Source organism: Salvelinus namaycush, chromosome 33 (assembly GCF_016432855.1).
Source record: "Salvelinus namaycush isolate Seneca chromosome 33, SaNama_1.0, whole genome shotgun sequence".
Classification (NCBI taxonomy): domain Eukaryota; kingdom Metazoa; phylum Chordata; class Actinopteri; order Salmoniformes; family Salmonidae; genus Salvelinus; species Salvelinus namaycush.
This window is the reverse complement of record NC_052339.1, coordinates 19,228,871-19,248,265: the sequence shown is the minus strand read 5'-3', so window position 1 is coordinate 19,248,265 and position 19,395 is coordinate 19,228,871. Positions and strand designations below refer to the sequence as shown.

Here is a 19,395-nt window from a genome sequence, read left to right as displayed (position 1 = left end):
TGTTGTCCTTGATGATCTTTTTGGCCTTCCTTCTTTACCACACTGTCTGTGTGGACCATTTTAGTTTGTCTGTGATGTGTACGCCCACTCCCTATCTAGGGGACTATCAAAATTAAGTATGACGAAATACAGTAACAACAACTGGTGAATGACGCAAGAAACCTTCACCTCATTGCCAGTAAAAACAAATAAAGAATCCTACCAGTAATCCTAATCAAATAATACTCCCTGATATTTAAGAACCCTCTTTTTTCCACAGAGACACAATATATTTCACACAGATATAGCTCCTACTTTAATCCTGTAAATTTCTAGCCTCAAAGACTAGATCATTTCAGAAGATGTGTCGTTTCAGAATGAGAGGTGCTGTAGCTCTGCTGCTGTTTTCTCTGTTTGGGGCATGGGCTGAAGCTACAGAGACGGCCCACAAGACCCCTGACATCTGGTCTAAGCTGGAGGAGCTGAGAGACATGATGGTGGAACAGAGACAGGAGCTGAGCGTCACCAAGACTGAACTGCAGCTCCAGAAGAGCAAGGTGGAAGAGCTGGAGAAAGAGAAAGCAGGTCATGTCAGAAATATCAGGCATTTGTAAATTGGATTGATACAGGTGGATAAGTAAGCATTTGCCTTGTTGTTATTTCAATCTCAGATTGTCCTTTTAAATAATCAACTTCTTTTCACAGGCAGACCAACTGTGGCCTTCTCTGCTGGTTTGACTGACTCTGGAAACGTAGGTCCATTCAGTACTGCTACTACACTGATCTTCAGTAGAGTCATCACCAACATCGGCAAGGCCTACAACCCAATTACAGGTACTAACTAACAAGAGGGAAATCCATTTGAATGTTGCATAACATTCATCCAACAATGCCAAATATTGAGTCAGTCATCTCATCATAATTTTTTATGAATGCAATTTAATGTAATTCTTCTGGGATGATTTTGCTGCATGTTTCTCAGTAATCTCTGTATATAATTTTACTTCACTAACTTGTTTTATATTTTACTTTGAAAATCATGATAAGACACTAGATTTTCAGAGTGGACATAATTCTGAGGGACAAATTCTACGTTTCAAGCTTTTAAATGAGTTTACTTTTGTAACTACTAGCTATATGATACCAAACACGTACAGTACCAGTCAAAAGTTTGGACACACCTACTTATTCCAGGGATTCTTTATTTTACTATTTTCTACATTGTAGAATAATAGTGAAGACTTCAAAACTATTAAATAACACATATGGAATCATGTAGTAACCCAAAAAGTATAAAACAAATCAAAATATATTTTATATTTGACATTCTTTAAAGTAGTCACCCTTTGCCTTGATGACAGTTTTGCACACTCTTGGAAAAGCATTCCAGGTGAAGAGAGAATGCCAAGAGAGTGCAAAGCTGTCATCGAGGCAAAGGGTGGCTACTTTGAAAAATCTGAAATATATTTAGATTTTTTAAATACTATTTTGGTTACTACATGATTCCATATTTGTTATTTCATAGTTTATGTCTTCACTATTATGCTACAATGTAGAAAATAGTAAAAATAAAGAAAAACCCACACCTCTAAGTATGTCCAAACTTTTGACTAGTACTGTATGTCTACGGTCATTTTTTTTAATGACATATTTTATGTTACTTAATCTGTCACCCTGATTTTATTTTAGTTATAACAATGTTTAGTTTGATACTTATTGTGTTTGGTGGTAATTTGTGTTACCTAGTCCCTGACTTAATTATACTAAACTCCTCTCACTGTTAAAAGAAACGTCCTCTCACTGTCAACTGCGTTTATTTTCAGTCAACTTAACATGTGTAAATATTTGTATGAACATAACAATATTCAACAACTGAGACATAAACTGAACAAGTTCCACAGACATGTGACTAACAGAAATGGAATAATGTGTCCCTGAACAAAGGTGGGGTCAAAATCAAAAGTAACAGTCAGTATCTGGTGTGGCCACCAGCTGCATTAAGTACTGCAGTGCATCTCCTCCTCATGGACTGCACCAGATTTGCCAGTTCTTGCTGTGAGATGTTACCCCACTCTTCCACCAAGGCACCTGCAAGTTCCCAGACATTTCTGTGGCGAATGGCCCTAGCTCTCACCCTCCGATCCAAAAGGTCCCAGACGTGCTCAATGGGATTGAGATCTGGGCTCTTCGCTGGCCATGGCAGAACACTGACATTCCTGTCTTGCAGGAAATCACGCACAACATGAGCAGTATGGCTGGTGGCATTGTCATGCTGGAGGGTCATGTCAGGATGAGCCTGCAGGAAGGGTACCATATGAGGGAGGAGGATGTCTTCCCTGTAACGCACAGCGTTGAGATTTCCTGCAAAGACAACAAGCTCAGTCCGATGATGCTGTGATACACCGCCCCAGACCATGACGGACCCTCCACCTCCAAATCGATCCCGCTCCAGAGTACAGGCCTCAGTGTAACGCTCATTCCTTCAACGATAAACGCAATTCCGACCATCACCCCTGGTGAGACAAAACCGCGGCTGTCTGGTCCAGTGACGGTGGGTTTGTGCCCATAGGCGACGTAGTTGCCGGTGATGACCTGCCTGACAACAGGCCTACAAGCCCTCAGTCCAACCTCTCTTAGCCTATTGCAGACAGTCTGAGCACTGATGGAGGGATTGTGCGTTCCTGGTGTAACTCGGGCAGTTGTTGTTGCCATCCGGTACCTGTCCCGCAGGTGTGATGTTCGGATGTACCGATCCTGTGCAGGTGTTGTTACACGTGGTCTGTCACTGCGAGGACGATCAGCTGTCCGTCCTGTCTCCCTGTAGCGCTGTGTTAGGTGTCTCACAGTACGGACATTGCAATTTATTGCCCTGGCCACATCTGTAGTCCTCATGCCTCCTTGCAGCATGTCTAAGGCACGTTCCTGCAGATGAGCAGGGACCCTGGACATCTTTCTTTTGGTGTTTTTCAGTGTCAGTAGAAAGGCCTCTTTAGTGTCCTAAGTTTTCATAACTTTGGCCTAACTGCCTACCGTCTGTAAGCTGTTAGTGTCTTAACGACCGTTCCACAGGTGCATGTTCATTAATTGTTTATGGTTCATTGAAGAAGCATGGGAAACAGTGTTTAAACCCTTTAAAATGAAGATCTGTGAAGTTATTTGGATTTTTACGAATTATCTTTGAAAGACAGGGTCCTGAAAAGGGACATTTCTTTTTTTGCTGAGTTTATTTGTTAAAAACATTCCAGCTACAGCAACATGAGACAGACAGTGCTGATATCACTCTATTTCTCCTCTGATGCAGGCATCTTCACAGCATCAGTGAAAGGAGTCTACTTCTTCAGATTCACGGCCATGTCATCCCGCCACCCACAACTCATGGGCATCATGATGTTTCACAATAATCAAAGAGTTCTATATAATGTAGAAAGAAATACAGTTGGGGGTTGGCAGTACATATCTAATGCGTTGACACTAGAGCTGGAGAAGGAGGATGTGGTCTACCTTCGTCTCCCTGAAGACCAGGGTCTCCATGATAGCCATGATAACCACAACACCTTCAGTGGCTTCCTGCTCTTCCCAGTGTGAGGACAGCACCATTCTGTGATGTGAGGATTTTCCTCTTTAACCAATAAATAAATCATCACTTTATTATTTAAAAAAAATAAAAATTGTAAAGGGAAAGAGGAAGAAGTGGAGAGGTATGGTAATAAATATGACCATTACACATCCCAGAGCTGTGTTGGGAATAAGAACCAATTTAGGGTTATTTTTCAAGTAACACATGTAGGCTACATTACATTAAGGTAACAGATACATTCAGGTCACACATAGGCTACATTCAGAGACTCAGATAAGGACAGAGACACATTTATAGTGGTGTAAGAAGGGATTGTGATTATAATCACAATATTATGACGTGAACTCAGCTTTCTGATGTGTCTCAGGGTTAGTCGTTCAGACATATCCATATTTAATAAGTAACTAGTGACCTTATCAAATCAAATCAAATGTATTTATATAGCCCTTCTTACATCAGCTGATATCTCAAAGTGCTGTACAGAAACCCAGCCTAAAACCCCAAACAGCAAGCAATGCAGGTGTAGAAGCACGGTGGCTAGGAAAAACTCCCTAGAAAGGCCAAAACCTAGGAAGAAACCTAGAGAGGAACCAGGCTATGAGGGGTGGCCAGTCCTCTTTTGGCTGTGCCGGGTGGAGATTATAACAGAACATGGCCAAGATGTTCAAATGTTCAAAATGACCAGCATGGTCAAATAATAATAATCACAGTAGTTGTCGAGGGTGCAGCAAGTCAGCACCTCAGAAGTAAATGTCAGTTGGCTTTTCATAGCCGATCATTAAGAGTATCTCTACCGCTCCTGCTGTCTCTAGAGAGTTGAAAACAGCGGGTCTGGGACAGGTAGCACGTCTGGTGAACAGGTCAGGGTTCCATAGCCACAGGCAGAACAGTTGAAACTGGAGCAGCAGCACGGCCAGGTGGACTGGGGACAGCAAGGAGTCATCGTGCCAGGTAGTCCTGAGGCATGGTCCTAGGGCTCAGGTCCTCCGAGAGAGAGAAAGAAAGAGAGAATTAGAGAGAGCATACTTAAATTCACACAGGACACCGGATAAGACAGGAGAAGTACTCCAGATATAACAAACTGACCCTAGCCCCCCGACACATAAACTACTGCAGCATAAATACTGAGACAGGAGGGGTCAGGAGACACTGTGGCCCCATCCGATGATACCCCCGGACAGGGCCAAACAGGAAGGATATAACCCCACCCACTTTGCCAAAGCACAGCCCCCACACCACTAGAGGGATTTCTTCAACCACCAACCTACCATCCTCAGACAAGGCCGAGTATAGCCCACAAAGATATCCGCCACGGCACAACCCAACCTTACAATATTATCACAATTTCATGCCGATAAAAAGAGACCAAAAAAACAAACAGGGTTGTTTTCCTACAGTGTTTTACAGAGTCTGATCCAAATGACCTGCAATAAGGAAAACTCACCCAGTGTTTTGTGTTATCTGAGAGCTTGACATCGTTTAAGTTTTTCCTTCAGAAACACATGCTAAATTCTCATGCACTGTGTTTCTAAGACTAAACTTTGAATAAACTTGAAGGTTAAGGAGTTAGGAGGAGTTGGATTAAGGTTAGGGTTAGCTAACATGCTAAGTTAAAAAAATAATGTAAATAAGAATAGGTTTCTAAAAACTGCTACATTGTGGATGCTACCATGATTACAGATAATAATGAATGAATAGTGAATAATGATGAGTGAGAAAGTCACAGATGCACAAATATCATAACCCCAAGACATGCTAACCTCTCACCATTACAATAACAGGGGAGCTTAGCATTTTTGGGGGGTTATGATATTTATGCGTCTGTAACTTTCTCTAAAAGTGACTCCAAAATTACACAATACATTATTTACCATTTGTTTCTATTGGGCACAAAATAATCTGAAACATAACTAAAACAAACAGCAAATGCATCCAACAAATGTGTAGAGTCACACGCTTGATGTAGTCATTGCGTGCTAGGAATATGGGTCCAAATACTTATCTTTTTACTACTTTAATACCCATATAAGTAAAATTGTTCCAATACTTTTGGTGACAGCACTTTTTCTAAACGGTTCACCTGATATGGATGAAAATACCCTCAAATTAAAGCTGTCAGTCTGCGCACTAACCTAATAGTATCATTTCAAATCCAAAGTGCTGGAGCTCAGAGCTAAAACAACAACAAATGTGTCACTGTCCAAATACTTTGAGCTCACACTATCTGCTCCGGATTTACGTCTAGTCTATGAGACCAGGCTGATCTAATTCATCAAAATCCATAACCCTAGCTTTATGTACACATTCCAGCTCAACTCTAATTTGAACCGTAACCCTAGCTTCATATCCACATCAACTCTAACCTTCAACCCTGACCCTAACCCCTAACATAGCTAACATTAGCCACCAGGCTAATGTTAGCTTTAACCACGTAACTAATGTTACCCACAACAAATTAGAATTCATAACATTTCATAAGTTTACAAATTCGTAACATATTGTACAAATAGCAATTTTTAACATATTGTATGAATTGCAATTTGTAACATATCATACAAAATGGATGATGGACATCCACAAACTAATACATACCATACGAAACGTAAAATATCATACTAATTGGAGTGTCCCGGATTCATCTTTATGTCTACCCGAGTCCAGGTTGATTAGATAGTGGTCTATGCCTGGTCATAAGCCAACATGGTGTCATTCCTCAGCCAAAGGAAGCATCCACAGCTGACCATGTCAATAAAGACAGCGAGCGTGTATTTTATCTTCTCAATTTCTATTGAACAGATATTTTGATGCAGATTAAAGGTCCACTGCAGCCGTTTTTATAACAATATCAAATCATTTCTGGGTAACAATTAAGTACATTACTGTAATAGAGTTCCATTAAAATGGGAAAGAATAGCTTTTTAGCAACAACAAAAAACATTCACAAACAAGAATTTTGCAAGGACTGTCTGGGAGTGGTTTGAGTGGGGAGGGAAAAACTGAAAAATTGCTGTTATTGGCAAAGAAGTTTGGAACTCTGTTATTGGTCTATTAATCAATTTACCGCATGGTGATGTCATCATGGAAAGCCAAAACTCCCACCCATGCAAACCCGCTGATTAAAAGGTCCAGTGTAGATTGTATTTTCAACCAGCAACTATCAGGAAATAACACTGATCACATAACGTTGACTGCACTGGGCCTTTAATGAGTGTACAACTATTATAGCGATCTGTCATTTTAATGTCATATGTTGAACAACCCCAGTCTAGCATGTGTCCCGTGGACCAGAAAAATTGTGGGTTATGTAGCACTAGCCAGGGGTACCCTAGGATAAGCAGGTTCTCGGGAGCAGTGATCAAAAGAAAACTAAGAGTCTGAGTGGTTCACCCCAACCTGCAGTAGAATGGGCTTGATCTGATACCCCAACTGGCCGGAGCAGATGGAGAGGGATGGGACATTTCACGCAGGGGATTTGTAATTCGCTGGCGAAGTCTTGGTCCCTGAAATTATTCGCGGCCCCGGAGTACATGAAGGCTTGAATGTATTGTTGACGATTGTCCCAGTGGAGGGTTGCGGATAGTGAAAGACGGTGACTGGGTAGCTGGGGTGTAACTTCACATCTTTTCAGGGCTCCCCTTGTCCTGGCGAGCCCCAGTGTTCCCCGTCAAGTCTGAGCATGTAGAACAGAGATGGCTGAGACCTCCGCAGTAGAGGCAGCAGCCTTCGCGCATGCGCCTGTCGCGTTTCTGTGGGATCAGAAGTGTGCATTCCAGCTACATGGCCTCCTCAATGCTGGGCTCGGGGGGCTTGTGGTGCTCAGGAAACCAAGATACTGGGGTGGTGTCAAAAAGGCTCTGTCTCACACATTCCCGGATGCGGTTGTAAATTCTGATCAGGGACTCGAGGTCCTCTCCCAATTCCCAAGCGGCCAGTTCATCCTTGATGGAGGCTACGGAACTCAATGGCCAAGTCAGCCACTGGTCTGGCCCCTTGGCGGAGTTTGAACAGTCGGCTTGCCGCTTCTTGTCCGCTGACTGGGTGGTCGAAGAATTCCCACACCACCGTTGCCCACGCCAGGTCCTTGCCCAAGATCGGTTAGAAATGAGGAGGACTGTAGCTGGAACACCAGAGAGCACTGAGTGAGGAACCCCTTGCATCCTACCGGGTGGCCACCTCTCTTTGGCTGGGATCTTGGGTTCCCGGTGCAGGTTTCCTGGAGGAACTACGTCTGTAGCACTGGGCGATGAGATTTGGGCATTGGTTCCTCCTGGGTTGGGGTTGGGCCGTGGTTGGAGGGAAATGGTAAGTGCCCTAAGCTGGCTGTCTCTGATATTTGGGACTTCTTCTTGCTGCCGCCCCAGCAGCTCCTTGGTGGGTTATAACATTCTTGATCTGGGTGATCTCTACTGGGTCCATGTTGAGGGGCAGAAGCTTGCTGTGACGTGATGATGTTGGACCCAGGAGCAGAGAAGAGACCAGACGAGGAATCAGTGGTTTAGGAAAAACATAAATACTTTACTGAGAATTGGTAACAGAAGGATCACAGGAATACTGGGAAACCAACAAACACTAGGGCTAGAAAACTCACTCAGGAAACAACTGCACATGGGAAACAGAAAACACACCTCTCTTAATTAAAAGGGAACTAATAATTAGTAATGGAACACACCCGAGTGTCATTATAGTCTCTAGGACAGTCTCTGTCGCCCTCTGGTGAAAGGTGGAACCATAACACAATCCCTGTAAAAATGCAACCTCCTCAATTAATTTAATTAATTCATCCATTCCAATTACAGTAGCATTTACTTTTTTACAGTATAATACAGTAAATTACGTTTTTCTGCTGTGTGTCAATTCACAGTACTTGCTTTGATACCGTATTCATATTACAGTAGGTGTACTGTAATATGAAATACAGGTTTTTACTTTCCACTGAGCTGCCTGTAAAATTCACAGCAACCCCTTTACAGTGTTGAAAAATAGGGGTAGGGTTGTAGAGAATCGAAGGACCATGAATGTAATAAGAAAACTTAGGTGCTGGCTTAAGGCTCATAGCAACCATTACAGAATGTCCGGTCAGAACAAGGATGAGGCGGATGTCCAGGTTACGGGGATTTTAAAATGGAAGAATTCCACACTCACACACACATCACACACACATCTGACCACTCATGGTTCAGATAACTGACAATCATGTCCAGTGAGAACTGACATTAACTCTGTGGTTCTGAAAGGAAAGAGGAGAAAGAAAACTAAACAGCCTATTGGACTTGTACACATGAAACTCAGGCAAATCTGCTCAAAAAAACATTACAGTAATGTTGAAATGTATACATAATATAATTACAATGAGCATTCGTGATATATATATAGAATAGAAAATAACCTAGTACCATAAATGAGAAATGCTAATAAACGGCTAATCACTAACAGTCATGCTAAAACGCTAATGCTTTCCAATGCAAAATGCTAACGTAGTGCTAATGCTAGCGGGAGCGTGAGCTAGCTAACAAGCTCAACGGTAATTATACACAATAGACCACAAAACCTAGCTCCATATAAAATGACACAGATCTCAAGGCACTTATGTTTAGATGCACGCACAATTAGATATACAGGGATTCAGTCCACAGGAGGCCATCAGACATACAGGGCTTCAGTCCACAGGAGGAAAAGTGCAGCAGGAGGGTAAACTGTGGAAGTGCTCATCAAGATGGGGAAAGCATGTTTCTGACGACACAACCTGCTAGGGTCATAGACTAACTGAAACTGAAGTCCCAGGAATGAAGGCCACTGATAAGCTGAACGAGATGTGGTGATAAGTATTTGGCGTGACCTTGACCAATAAGACACTAACAAAAGTGGGGTCCTCTGAATGGGAGACTAAGCTGCAGGCCTAGAACTTACCAGAAGGGATGACTAGAATCAGCTGACTGAAGCTGGCTGTTTTAATAAGTATAGCTGTGATACCATGTGACCCCACAGGACTATAAAATAGCGCAGCTCTCTCTCTCTCCCTCTCGCTCTTGTCCTTGGGAAATATTATATTGGTCTTCAGGTTTTCATAACCACTTATTTATAACAATTCAATAATGATGAGAAGGGAGATGGGAATTAGTTCAACCATTTATTTCAACGTGTTCATCAACAACACATACAACTCCCATGATGCTTTGTGGTACAACCCCAATACATAACAGGAAAGATCCTCAATTTTAGCAGACCATCAAGGGGCCTTCGCCTACTTATCAGTCCCAGGGAATCCCACAGTGAAAAGCTGAAATTCAATACTTTCATTCGTCTGCTTGCTCTGCCCTTGTGTGGCTTGTGAACGTCACAGAGTCTCAGATTTTCATAGATGGGTCATAAATGTTTGCTGCTCAAACAGTTCGGATGTTTCAGACGTTTCTGTAAGAATAACCATTTTCGGGATCTGCCCTTGTCTCACAAACACCACTCTAGCTTAGCTTAGGTCATTGTTGGTATCAGCGGATGCAGAAGAAATAGACAAATTCAATGCAACAACCCAGCAGTCGATGTTTAAGGGGGGTTAGAAGTCCAAAAAGCGCCGGCATCATGGTGGAACTGTAGGAGTTGAACTGTAAACTGATAAGTTAGGGAAAGTATTTTTAGAGAAAGAGTTTATGAAGTACTGGCCTTGTAACCTGCAGGGATGAAATTTGGGGACCCAAACTATAGGCTTCTGGAGCCATACTCAAATGACAGTATAGCGCCAAACCTATGGAGTTGATTTATGATTTCTAGAAGGTTTTAATTATATGCCCAGAACTTTCACTGTATTTTTTACAATTTGTATCATATTAAATATCAGCCACTATTGGTAGCTACCTGTCACGTTCCTGACCTGTTTTCTGTTGTTTGGTATGTGTTTATTGGTCAGGGCGTGAGTTTTGGGTGGGCAGTCTATGTTTTCTGTTTCTATGTTTTTTTTTTTTTTTTTTTTTGGGGAAGCCAAAAAAAGCAAGCCTCGTCTGCCCAGCTCCGTCTGAGCCATCCGTCTGCCCAGTGCCGTCTGAGCCATCTGTCTGCCCAGTGCCGTCTGAGCCATCTGTCTGCCCAGTGCCGTCTGAGCCATCTGTCTGCCCAGCGCCATCTGAGCCATCTGTCTGCCCAGCGCCGTCTGAGCCATCTGTCTGCCCAGCGCCGTCTGAGCCATCCGTCTGCCCAGCGCCTTCTGAGCCATCCGTCTGCCCAGCGCCTTCTGAGCCATCCGTCTGCCCAGCGCCTTCTGAGCCATCCGTCTGCCCAGCGCCTTCTGAGCCATCCGTCTGCCCAGCGCCTTCTGAGCCATCCGTCTGCCCAGCGCCTTCTGAGCCATCCGTCTGCCCAGCGCCTTCTGAGCCATCCGTCTGCCCAGCGCCTTCTGAGCCATCCGTCTGCCCAGCGCCTTCTGAGCCATCCGTCTGCCCCGAGCCATTAGAGCCGCCCGTCTGTCCCGAGCCATTAGAGCCGTCCGTCAGTCAGGAGCCGCTAGAGCCGTCCGTCAGTCAGGAGCCGCCAAAGCCGCCAGCCAGTCAGGAGCCGCCAGAGCCGCCAGCCAGTCAGGAGCCGCCAGAGCCGCCAGCCAGTCAGGAGCCGCCAGAGCCGCCAGCCAGTCAGGAGCCGCCAGAGCCGCCAGCCAGTCAGGAGCCGCCAGAGCCGCCAGCCAGTCAGGAGCCGCCAGAGCCGCCAGCCAGTCAGGAGCCGCCAGAGCCGCCAGCCAGTCAGGAGCCGCCAGAGCCGCCAGCCAGTCAGGAGCCGCCAGAGCCGCCAGCCAGTCAGGAGCTGCCAGAGCTGCCCTACAGTCATGAGCTGCCCTACAGTCATGAGCTGCCCTACAGTCATGAGCTGCCCTCCAGTCATGAGCTGCCCTCCAGTCATGAGCTGCCCTCCAGTCATGAGCTGCCCTCCAGTCATGAGCTGCCCTCCAGTCATGAGCTGCCCTCCAGTCCGGAGCTGCCACTCAGTCCGGAGCTGCCACTAGTACAGAGTTGTCCCTCTGTCCTAAGCTACCTCTCTGTCCGGAGCTACCTCTCTGTCCGGAGCTACCTCTCTGTCCGGAGCTACCTCTCTGTCCTGAGCTACCTCTCTGTCCTGAGCTACCTCTCTGTCCTGAGCTACCTCTCTGTCCTGAGCTACCTCTCTGTCCTGAGCTGTCTCCTCTATGTAGGAGGGGCCTTAGTGAAGGTTCCTGGACCATGGTCGGGGGCGAGGGTCGCCACTCAAAGGACGCTAAGGAGGGGGACAAAGACAGTGGTGGAGTGGTGTCCTCGTCCGCCGCCGGAGCCGCCACCGCGGACAGATGCCCACCCAGACCCTCCCCTTGAGTTGTAGGGGTGCGCCCGGAGTTCGCACCTTGAGGGGGGGGTTCTGTCACGTTCCTGACCTGTTTTCTGTTGTTTGGTATGTGTTTATTGGTCAGGGCGTGAGTTTTGGGTGGGCAGTCTATGTTTTCTGTTTCTATGTTGGTTTTGGGTTGCCTGGTATGGCTCTCAATTAGAGGCAGGTGTTTGACGTTTCCTCTGAGAGTCATATTAAGGTAGGTTGTTCTCACTGTTTGTTTGTGGGTGATTGTCGTCCGTGTCTGTGTCTGCGCACCACACGGGACTGTAGCGTTTGTTCGTTCGTTTGTTATAGTCTGTACCTGTTCCTACGTGCTTCGTGTTAATTGTAAGTTCTCATGGTTTAGGTCAGTCTACGTTGTTTGTTTGTTATTTTGTAAATATTCAAGTATAGTTCGTGTCAGTGTTCGTCGTGTCTAATAAAGCATTATGTATTCATCACCCGCTGCGCCTTGGTCTACTATCTCACCGAAAGACGACCGTTGCAGAATCACCCACCAAACCCAGATCAAGCAGCGGGTTAACGGACAGCAACGACAGCGCAAGAAGGAGGAATGGACATGGGAGGATGTTTTGGACGGTAAGGGTTGCTACACATGGGAGGAGATCCTGGCTGGAAAGGATCGCCTCCCATGGGAACAGCTGGAGGCAGCTCGGAGAGCGGAGGAAACCGGAGAGAGGAACCGGCGTTATGAGGGGACGCGTCTAGCACGGAAGCCCGAAAAGCCCGTGAGTACTACCCAAAAATTTCTTGGGGGGGGGGGCTAAGAGGTAGTGGGCCGAGGGCAGGTAGGAGACCTGCGCCCACTTCCCAGGCTAACCGTGGAGAGCGGGAGTACGGGCAGACACCGTGTTACGCAGTAGAGCGCACGGTGTCTCCTGTACGTGTTCATAGCCCGGTGCAGGTTATTCCACCTCCCCGCACTGGTAGGGCTAGATTGGGCATTGAGCCAAATGTCATGAAGCCGGCCCTACATATCTGGCCACCAGTACGTCTCCTCGGGCCGGCTTACATGGCACCAGCCTTACGCATGGTGTCCCCGGTTCGCCTACATAGCCCGGTGCGGGTTATTCCACCTCCCCGCACTGGTCAGGCGACGGGGAGCATACAACCAGGTAAGGTTGGGCAGGTTCAGTGCTCAAGGGAGCCAGTACGCCTACACGGTCCGGTATATCCGGCGCCACCTTCCCGCCCCAGCTCAGTACCACCAGTGCCTGCACCACGCACCAAGCCTCATGTGCGTCCTCAGAGCCCTGTACGCACTGTTCCTCCTCCACGCACTCTCCCTGTGGTGCGTGTCTCAAGCCCAGTGCCTCCAGTTTCGGCACCACGCAGCAAGCCTCCTGTGCGTCTCCAGAGCCCTGTACGCACTGTTCCTTCTCCCCGCACTCGCCCTGAGGTGCGTGCCCTCAGCCCGGTACCTCCAGTTCCGGCACCACGCACCAGGCCTACTGTGCGCCTCAGCGGGTCAGAGTCGGCCGTCTGCCCAACGCCTTCTGCACTGCCTGTCTGCCCAGCTCCGTCTGAGCCATCCGTCTGCCCAGCTCCGTCTGAGCCATCCGTCTGCCCAGTGCCGTCTGAGCCATCTGTCTGCCCAGTGCCGTCTGAGCCATCTGTCTGCCCAGTGCCGTCTGAGCCATCTGTCTGCCCAGCGCCATCTGAGCCATCTGTCTGCCCAGCGCCGTCTGAGCCATCTGTCTGCCCAGCGCCGTCTGAGCCATCCGTCTGCCCAGCGCCTTCTGAGCCATCCGTCTGCCCAGCGCCTTCTGAGCCATCCGTCTGCCCAGCGCCTTCTGAGCCATCTGTCTGCCCAGCGCCTTCTGAGCCATCCGTCTGCCCAGCGCCTTCTGAGCCATCCGTCTGCCCAGCGCCTTCTGAGCCATCCGTCTGCCCAGCGCCTTCTGAGCCATCCGTCTGCCCAGCGCCTTCTGAGCCATCCGTCTGCCCAGCGCCTTCTGAGCCATCCGTCTGCCCCGAGCCATTAGAGCCGCCCGTCTGTCCCGAGCCATTAGAGCCGTCCGTCAGTCAGGAGCCGCTAGAGCCGTCCGTCAGTCAGGAGCCGCCAAAGCCGCCAGCCAGTCAGGAGCCGCCAGAGCCGCCAGCCAGTCAGGAGCCGCCAGAGCCGCCAGCCAGTCAGGAGCCGCCAGAGCCGCCAGCCAGTCAGGAGCCGCCAGAGCCGCCAGCCAGTCAGGAGCCGCCAGAGCCGCCAGCCAGTCAGGAGCCGCCAGAGCCGCCAGCCAGTCAGGAGCCGCCAGAGCCGCCAGCCAGTCAGGAGCCGCCAGAGCCGCCAGCCAGTCAGGAGCCGCCAGAGCCGCCAGCCAGTCAGGAGCCGCCAGAGCCGCCAGCCAGTCAGGAGCTGCCAGAGCTGCCCTACAGTCATGAGCTGCCCTACAGTCATGAGCTGCCCTACAGTCATGAGCTGCCCTCCAGTCATGAGCTGCCCTCCAGTCATGAGCTGCCCTCCAGTCATGAGCTGCCCTCCAGTCATGAGCTGCCCTCCAGTCATGAGCTGCCCTCCAGTCCGGAGCTGCCACTCAGTCCGGAGCTGCCACTAGTACAGAGTTGTCCCTCTGTCCTAAGCTACCTCTCTGTCCGGAGCTACCTCTCTGTCCGGAGCTACCTCTCTGTCCGGAGCTACCTCTCTGTCCTGAGCTACCTCTCTGTCCTGAGCTACCTCTCTGTCCTGAGCTACCTCTCTGTCCTGAGCTACCTCTCTGTCCTGAGCTGTCTCCTCTATGTAGGAGGGGCCTTAGTGAAGGTTCCTGGACCATGGTCGGGGGCGAGGGTCGCCACTCAAAGGACGCTAAGGAGGGGGACAAAGACAGTGGTGGAGTGGTGTCCTCGTCCGCCGCCGGAGCCGCCACCGCGGACAGATGCCCACCCAGACCCTCCCCTTGAGTTGTAGGGGTGCGCCCGGAGTTCGCACCTTGAGGGGGGGGTTCTGTCACGTTCCTGACCTGTTTTCTGTTGTTTGGTATGTGTTTATTGGTCAGGGCGTGAGTTTTGGGTGGGCAGTCTATGTTTTCTGTTTCTATGTTGGTTTTGGGTTGCCTGGTATGGCTCTCAATTAGAGGCAGGTGTTTGACGTTTCCTCTGAGAGTCATATTAAGGTAGGTTGTTCTCACTGTTTGTTTGTGGGTGATTGTCGTCCGTGTCTGTGTCTGCGCACCACACGGGACTGTAGCGTTTGTTCGTTCGTTTGTTATAGTCTGTACCTGTTCCTACGTGCTTCGTGTTAATTGTAAGTTCTCATGGTTTAGGTCAGTCTACGTTGTTTGTTTGTTATTTTGTAAATATTCAAGTATAGTTCGTGTCAGTGTTCGTCGTGTCTAATAAAGCATTATGTATTCATCACCCGCTGCGCCTTGGTCTACTATCTCACCGAAAGACGACCGTTGCACTACCGTCAGTTATCACCACATACATTTGTAACTGTCACTTTAGTGTTAGTTTCCTTACATTTTGCATCATTCCATTAGTTTACCTTCCTTTCCTCTGTCACGTTCGTGTGGTTGTTCCTGACGATTGCACCAGTTGTGCAATAATTTGGGTCATGTACACTACTTGAATCATTATGGAACGCAGACTATATGTAGCAGTTAAAACCTGGAGCCTGGCACACGGTTCACGACTGGATCATTGTCATCACAGTTCAATGATTAGTGGCCCCTATTGAACACTTATCTCACCTTCCAATATTTCATGGATTGAACAATTTAATATGACAACTTTCAGGAAGTATTTTTATTCAACTATACATTTTTTGCATAAAGGCTCTCCAAACCTGTTTCTTTTATTATTATTTATAAATACGTTCCTAACCATAAATAAAATACAAGATCAGAGTATTTGTAATCTACCAATTGGTGCTGAAAAGGAAACAAATATCAATGTATTTCCATGGCTTTCTTTAACTGATTCCTAATATTCTGAATTGTTCTCTCCATGTATTCTAGTCTGTCGAGAACATTCAAATTAAAGATACACCAAATTTAAAGGGATGGCTTTAGATAAATGTACTGGAAACCCTATTGAATGAAAACTTGGCCAGCAAGTGGGAGGGTTTTCAGTGGTTGAATTAAATGTATTTAGAACCACGCCTGCAAAGCCCGTTAAGCACCTGCATAAGGTATGTCTGAATAGCAACTACTGAGAAGTGCGTAGGAAAGGCGTGCATAGGAAAGGAGTACATTTCCTACGTGTAAATCGCACCATACGGAAATTGGGACGGAAGAGCCCATACACTAAGCAGTCTCAGAAGACTTGGTCTCAGAAGAAGACATAAGACTTTAGAGAGCTAGTTAAAAGGGTGGCAGGTAGCCTATCGGTTAGAGCTTTGGGTCAGTAACTGAAAGGTCACTAGTTTGAATACCCGAGCAGACAAGGTAAAAAATCTGTGGCTGTACCCTTGAGCAAGGCACTTATCCCTAATTTGCTCCAGGGGTGCTGTACTACTATGGCTGACCCTGAAGAAACAACACATTTCACTACAGGGTATGTGGCATTTGTATGACCTGTTACACTTAAGCTAACCTTCTTCAAGGAAAGAAGACAATCAGAGCACAGCCTCCGTGACTCAAGGAGGAGCCAACAGACAGCAACAAGGAGCACAATCCAGAGGAAAGGAGAAACATAAAGAAGGAACCCCAGCTCAGAAGAAAGGACACCGACATCTTCTCTTTGTTTTTGTTTTTTACATGCGGCCTGAACAACAAAGACAGCAACAGACTTTGCTCACAGATTCAGTATAACATCTTTAATATTCAGATATCTCGAGGTCTTTCTTGTCTTTCACTCTATACCTTTTTCCATGATCATTCTCATTATGTTTGTAAATAATTAGATTAGTGTCATTAAGGACTCTATTCAGTCTGTAAAGCTCAAGCGTCACAGATTCCGCAACAGAAATGTAAAGGTAATTTTTGATTGAGCAGACATATGCAGCGTTTACCATGAATGCAGCCTCCGTTAAAGAGAGAACATTGCCTTTAAATTTCAATCATAATGTGAATCTGAATTTTCTCGATGCGGATTCAATAGAGCCCTACATGTTGGTATAAAATAATTGTGTTGCCTTTTTATTGTGGTAAAATTAGCTCCAATTGACTCAAAGAATTCATACCTTCAGATAAACTATTGTTCAAATTGTTTCCTTAAAGAGTAATTGTTCAATAACTCATGAGTCAGGTCTCTTTAGAAGACCAATACTGTCCAATAACGGACTGATGCTCCGATTTCACAATTTTATAGAAAATAACTTGACACACTCCCTTAAGAAGTTCATTCAGACTCATAAATGAGACAAGTGTTCATCTCTGCCATTGTTTATGCCACTGATAGAACACAACTGTTTGGGGTGCTGTGCAGTGGTGCCTTGCAGTATTTGTTTGTTCCTTGTTCATTGTTTAAACTTGTTTAAACTCGTCGGTTATAGTTGCTTTGCTTTTAGTAGTTTAATTGTGTTTTATGTTGCATCGGATTACCGATTAGGCTACGGTAGAGCGACATGAAGTGCGTACAGTGGATTATTCTTCTACTTGGATTACTTTTGCTGGTACCTGAAACAGCATGCGACCTTCTGAGAAAGTCGGCGGCACCACACATCCGCTACAGCAGAAACTCTTTTACAATGTAATAATTCACATTGGGGAGAACGGATCAAAGGGGACATACCTGCAGAGATCGTGAGACAAAACAACCTGGGTGAAGGACTACTCAAAAGGAAGAGGAAAAGGGGCAGGAAAGGCGGTGTGCGGCAGAGGTTGAGAAGGAACAAATCAAAGTTTTCGCTTCCAACTATCCTGCTCTCCAATGTCCAATCGTTTAAGGGGAAAATGGAGAAATTGCGGGCAAACTCACGGTTTGAGTACAGGGAGGCCTGTGTGATGGCCTTTTCTGAAACTTGGCTGTCGGAGGCGGTGCCCGACTCTGAAGTCACCCCTGATGGATTCACTATTACTTGTATGGACAGAGAGAGTGAAGCTACTGGTAAGGAGCCCGGAGGCAGTCTGTGTTCTGATAAATGATAGATGGTTAAAACTACGATTGTCAGGAATAAAATATGCACTGATACAGAGCTACTGTCAGTGTCACTACGCCCCTTCTACCTCCCCCGTGAATTCCCCCAGATTTTTCTGACAGTTGTTTATATCCATCCAAGAGCAAACAGTGTTAATGCAGCTGACATCATTTTTAACCTCACTTAAGAGCTTGATGCGATTTCCCCTGATGCGCCCAAATTCATCATGGGGGATTTCAATAGCTGTACTCTTAAGCACACTTTGAGTACTTACACCTAGCATGTGAATTGTCTAACAATGAAAAATACGATCATTGACTTATGTTACGGCTCGGTTCCCAAAGCGTATTCATCCTTGGCCAGACCTCCACTGACTGGATCAGAACATAACACTGGTTTTCTACAACCAACTTATAGGCAGTTGCTCAAAAGGGAGAAGGTGGTGGAAAAACAAATACAGGTGTGGGACAATGATAGTATTGATCAATTGCAGGTATGGCTTGATTGTACCAGCTGGAGTGTATTTAAAGAATCATCAGCTGACCTGAAGGAGTTGACTAACGTAATATCTGGCTATATGGAATTCTGTGTTGATTTGGTGATCCCCCAAAAAACATGTTAGATATTTCCTAACAACAAACCATGGGTGACCAAAGAATTGAAAGTGGTGCTTAATAAGAAGAAACAAGTGTTTACCTTCGGGAATCCACTCAAAATAGAAGAGGTACAGAGAGATGTGAACAGTGATAAAAAAGGCAAGATGCCAGGACAAGGATAAGGTGCAACAGATAATGTTACAGGGAGACTCTCGGTCTGCCTGGTTGGGCATTAAGAATATGGTAAACGCCCCCTTCAAAGGTAGGCAATGTATCGATCCCTGCCTGGACGAGAGGGTGTGCCTCTCTAAAGCCAATGAACTAAACAAGTTCTTCACCTGCTTTGAAACAGGCGTCTCCCCCGCTCCCCTGGCCTGTCTGGAGGAGGATGTCATGGCAACCAAGAGCGTGCTTGTCATCGATGAGGAAGTTGTACAAAGAGTATTGAAAAGCACTGGAGCACGAAAGAGCCCGTGGCCTGATAACAGAAGTGGTCGTGTCTTGAAACACTGTTCCACTCAGGTGTCTTCTGCTCTCTCTTTCAGCAGTCCCTGGATACATTTGAAATTCCATCTCTATGGAAAAAATCTATTGTTGTACCTGTCCCAAAAACCTCTCATCCATCTGCATTAAATGATTACAGACCTGTCGCTCTTACCTCTCTCTTGATGAAATCTCTTGAAAAGATGATCAAGGCATACATAATCAACACCACCAGACACCTTCCTGACCCCCTCCAATTTGCATACCGGTCAGAGAGAGGGACAGATGATGCCATCCTCTCTCTCTTACATCTGGTGTACATGCATTTGGAGGGCAGTGAAACCCATGTGCGTATCATGTTTGCAGATTTCTCCTCGGCATTTAACACAATCAATCCG

The 19,395-nt window shown here is 46.6% G+C and overlaps 1 protein-coding gene across 1 annotated transcript; it reads left to right on the top strand.

The window, feature by feature from the left end:
- Nucleotides 1–252: 252 nt before the first annotated feature.
- LOC120027825 (complement C1q-like protein 2) lies at nt 253–3,710 on the top strand. Its single transcript, XM_038972874.1, has 3 exons — nt 253–564; nt 685–813; nt 3,281–3,710. The coding sequence occupies exons 1-3, from the start codon at nt 342–344 to the stop codon at nt 3,562–3,564; spliced, it is 636 nt and encodes a 211-aa protein (XP_038828802.1). The 5' UTR covers nt 253–341; the 3' UTR covers nt 3,565–3,710.
- Nucleotides 3,711–19,395: the final 15,685 nt, after the last annotated feature.

What these genes read in the sequence shown, in the direction of transcription:
- LOC120027825 (XM_038972874.1), top strand. Translation starts at nt 342, where the DNA reads ATGTGTCGTTTCAGAATGAGAGGTGCTGTAGCTCTGCTGCTGTTTTCT. An exon ending in GCTGGAGAAAGAGAAAGCAG is followed by an intron (nt 565 to 684) that starts GTCATGTCAGAA and finishes TTCTTTTCACAG; the next exon opens with GCAGACCAACTGTGGCCTTC. An exon ending in GGCCTACAACCCAATTACAG is followed by an intron (nt 814 to 3,280) that starts GTACTAACTAAC and finishes CCTCTGATGCAG; the next exon opens with GCATCTTCACAGCATCAGTG.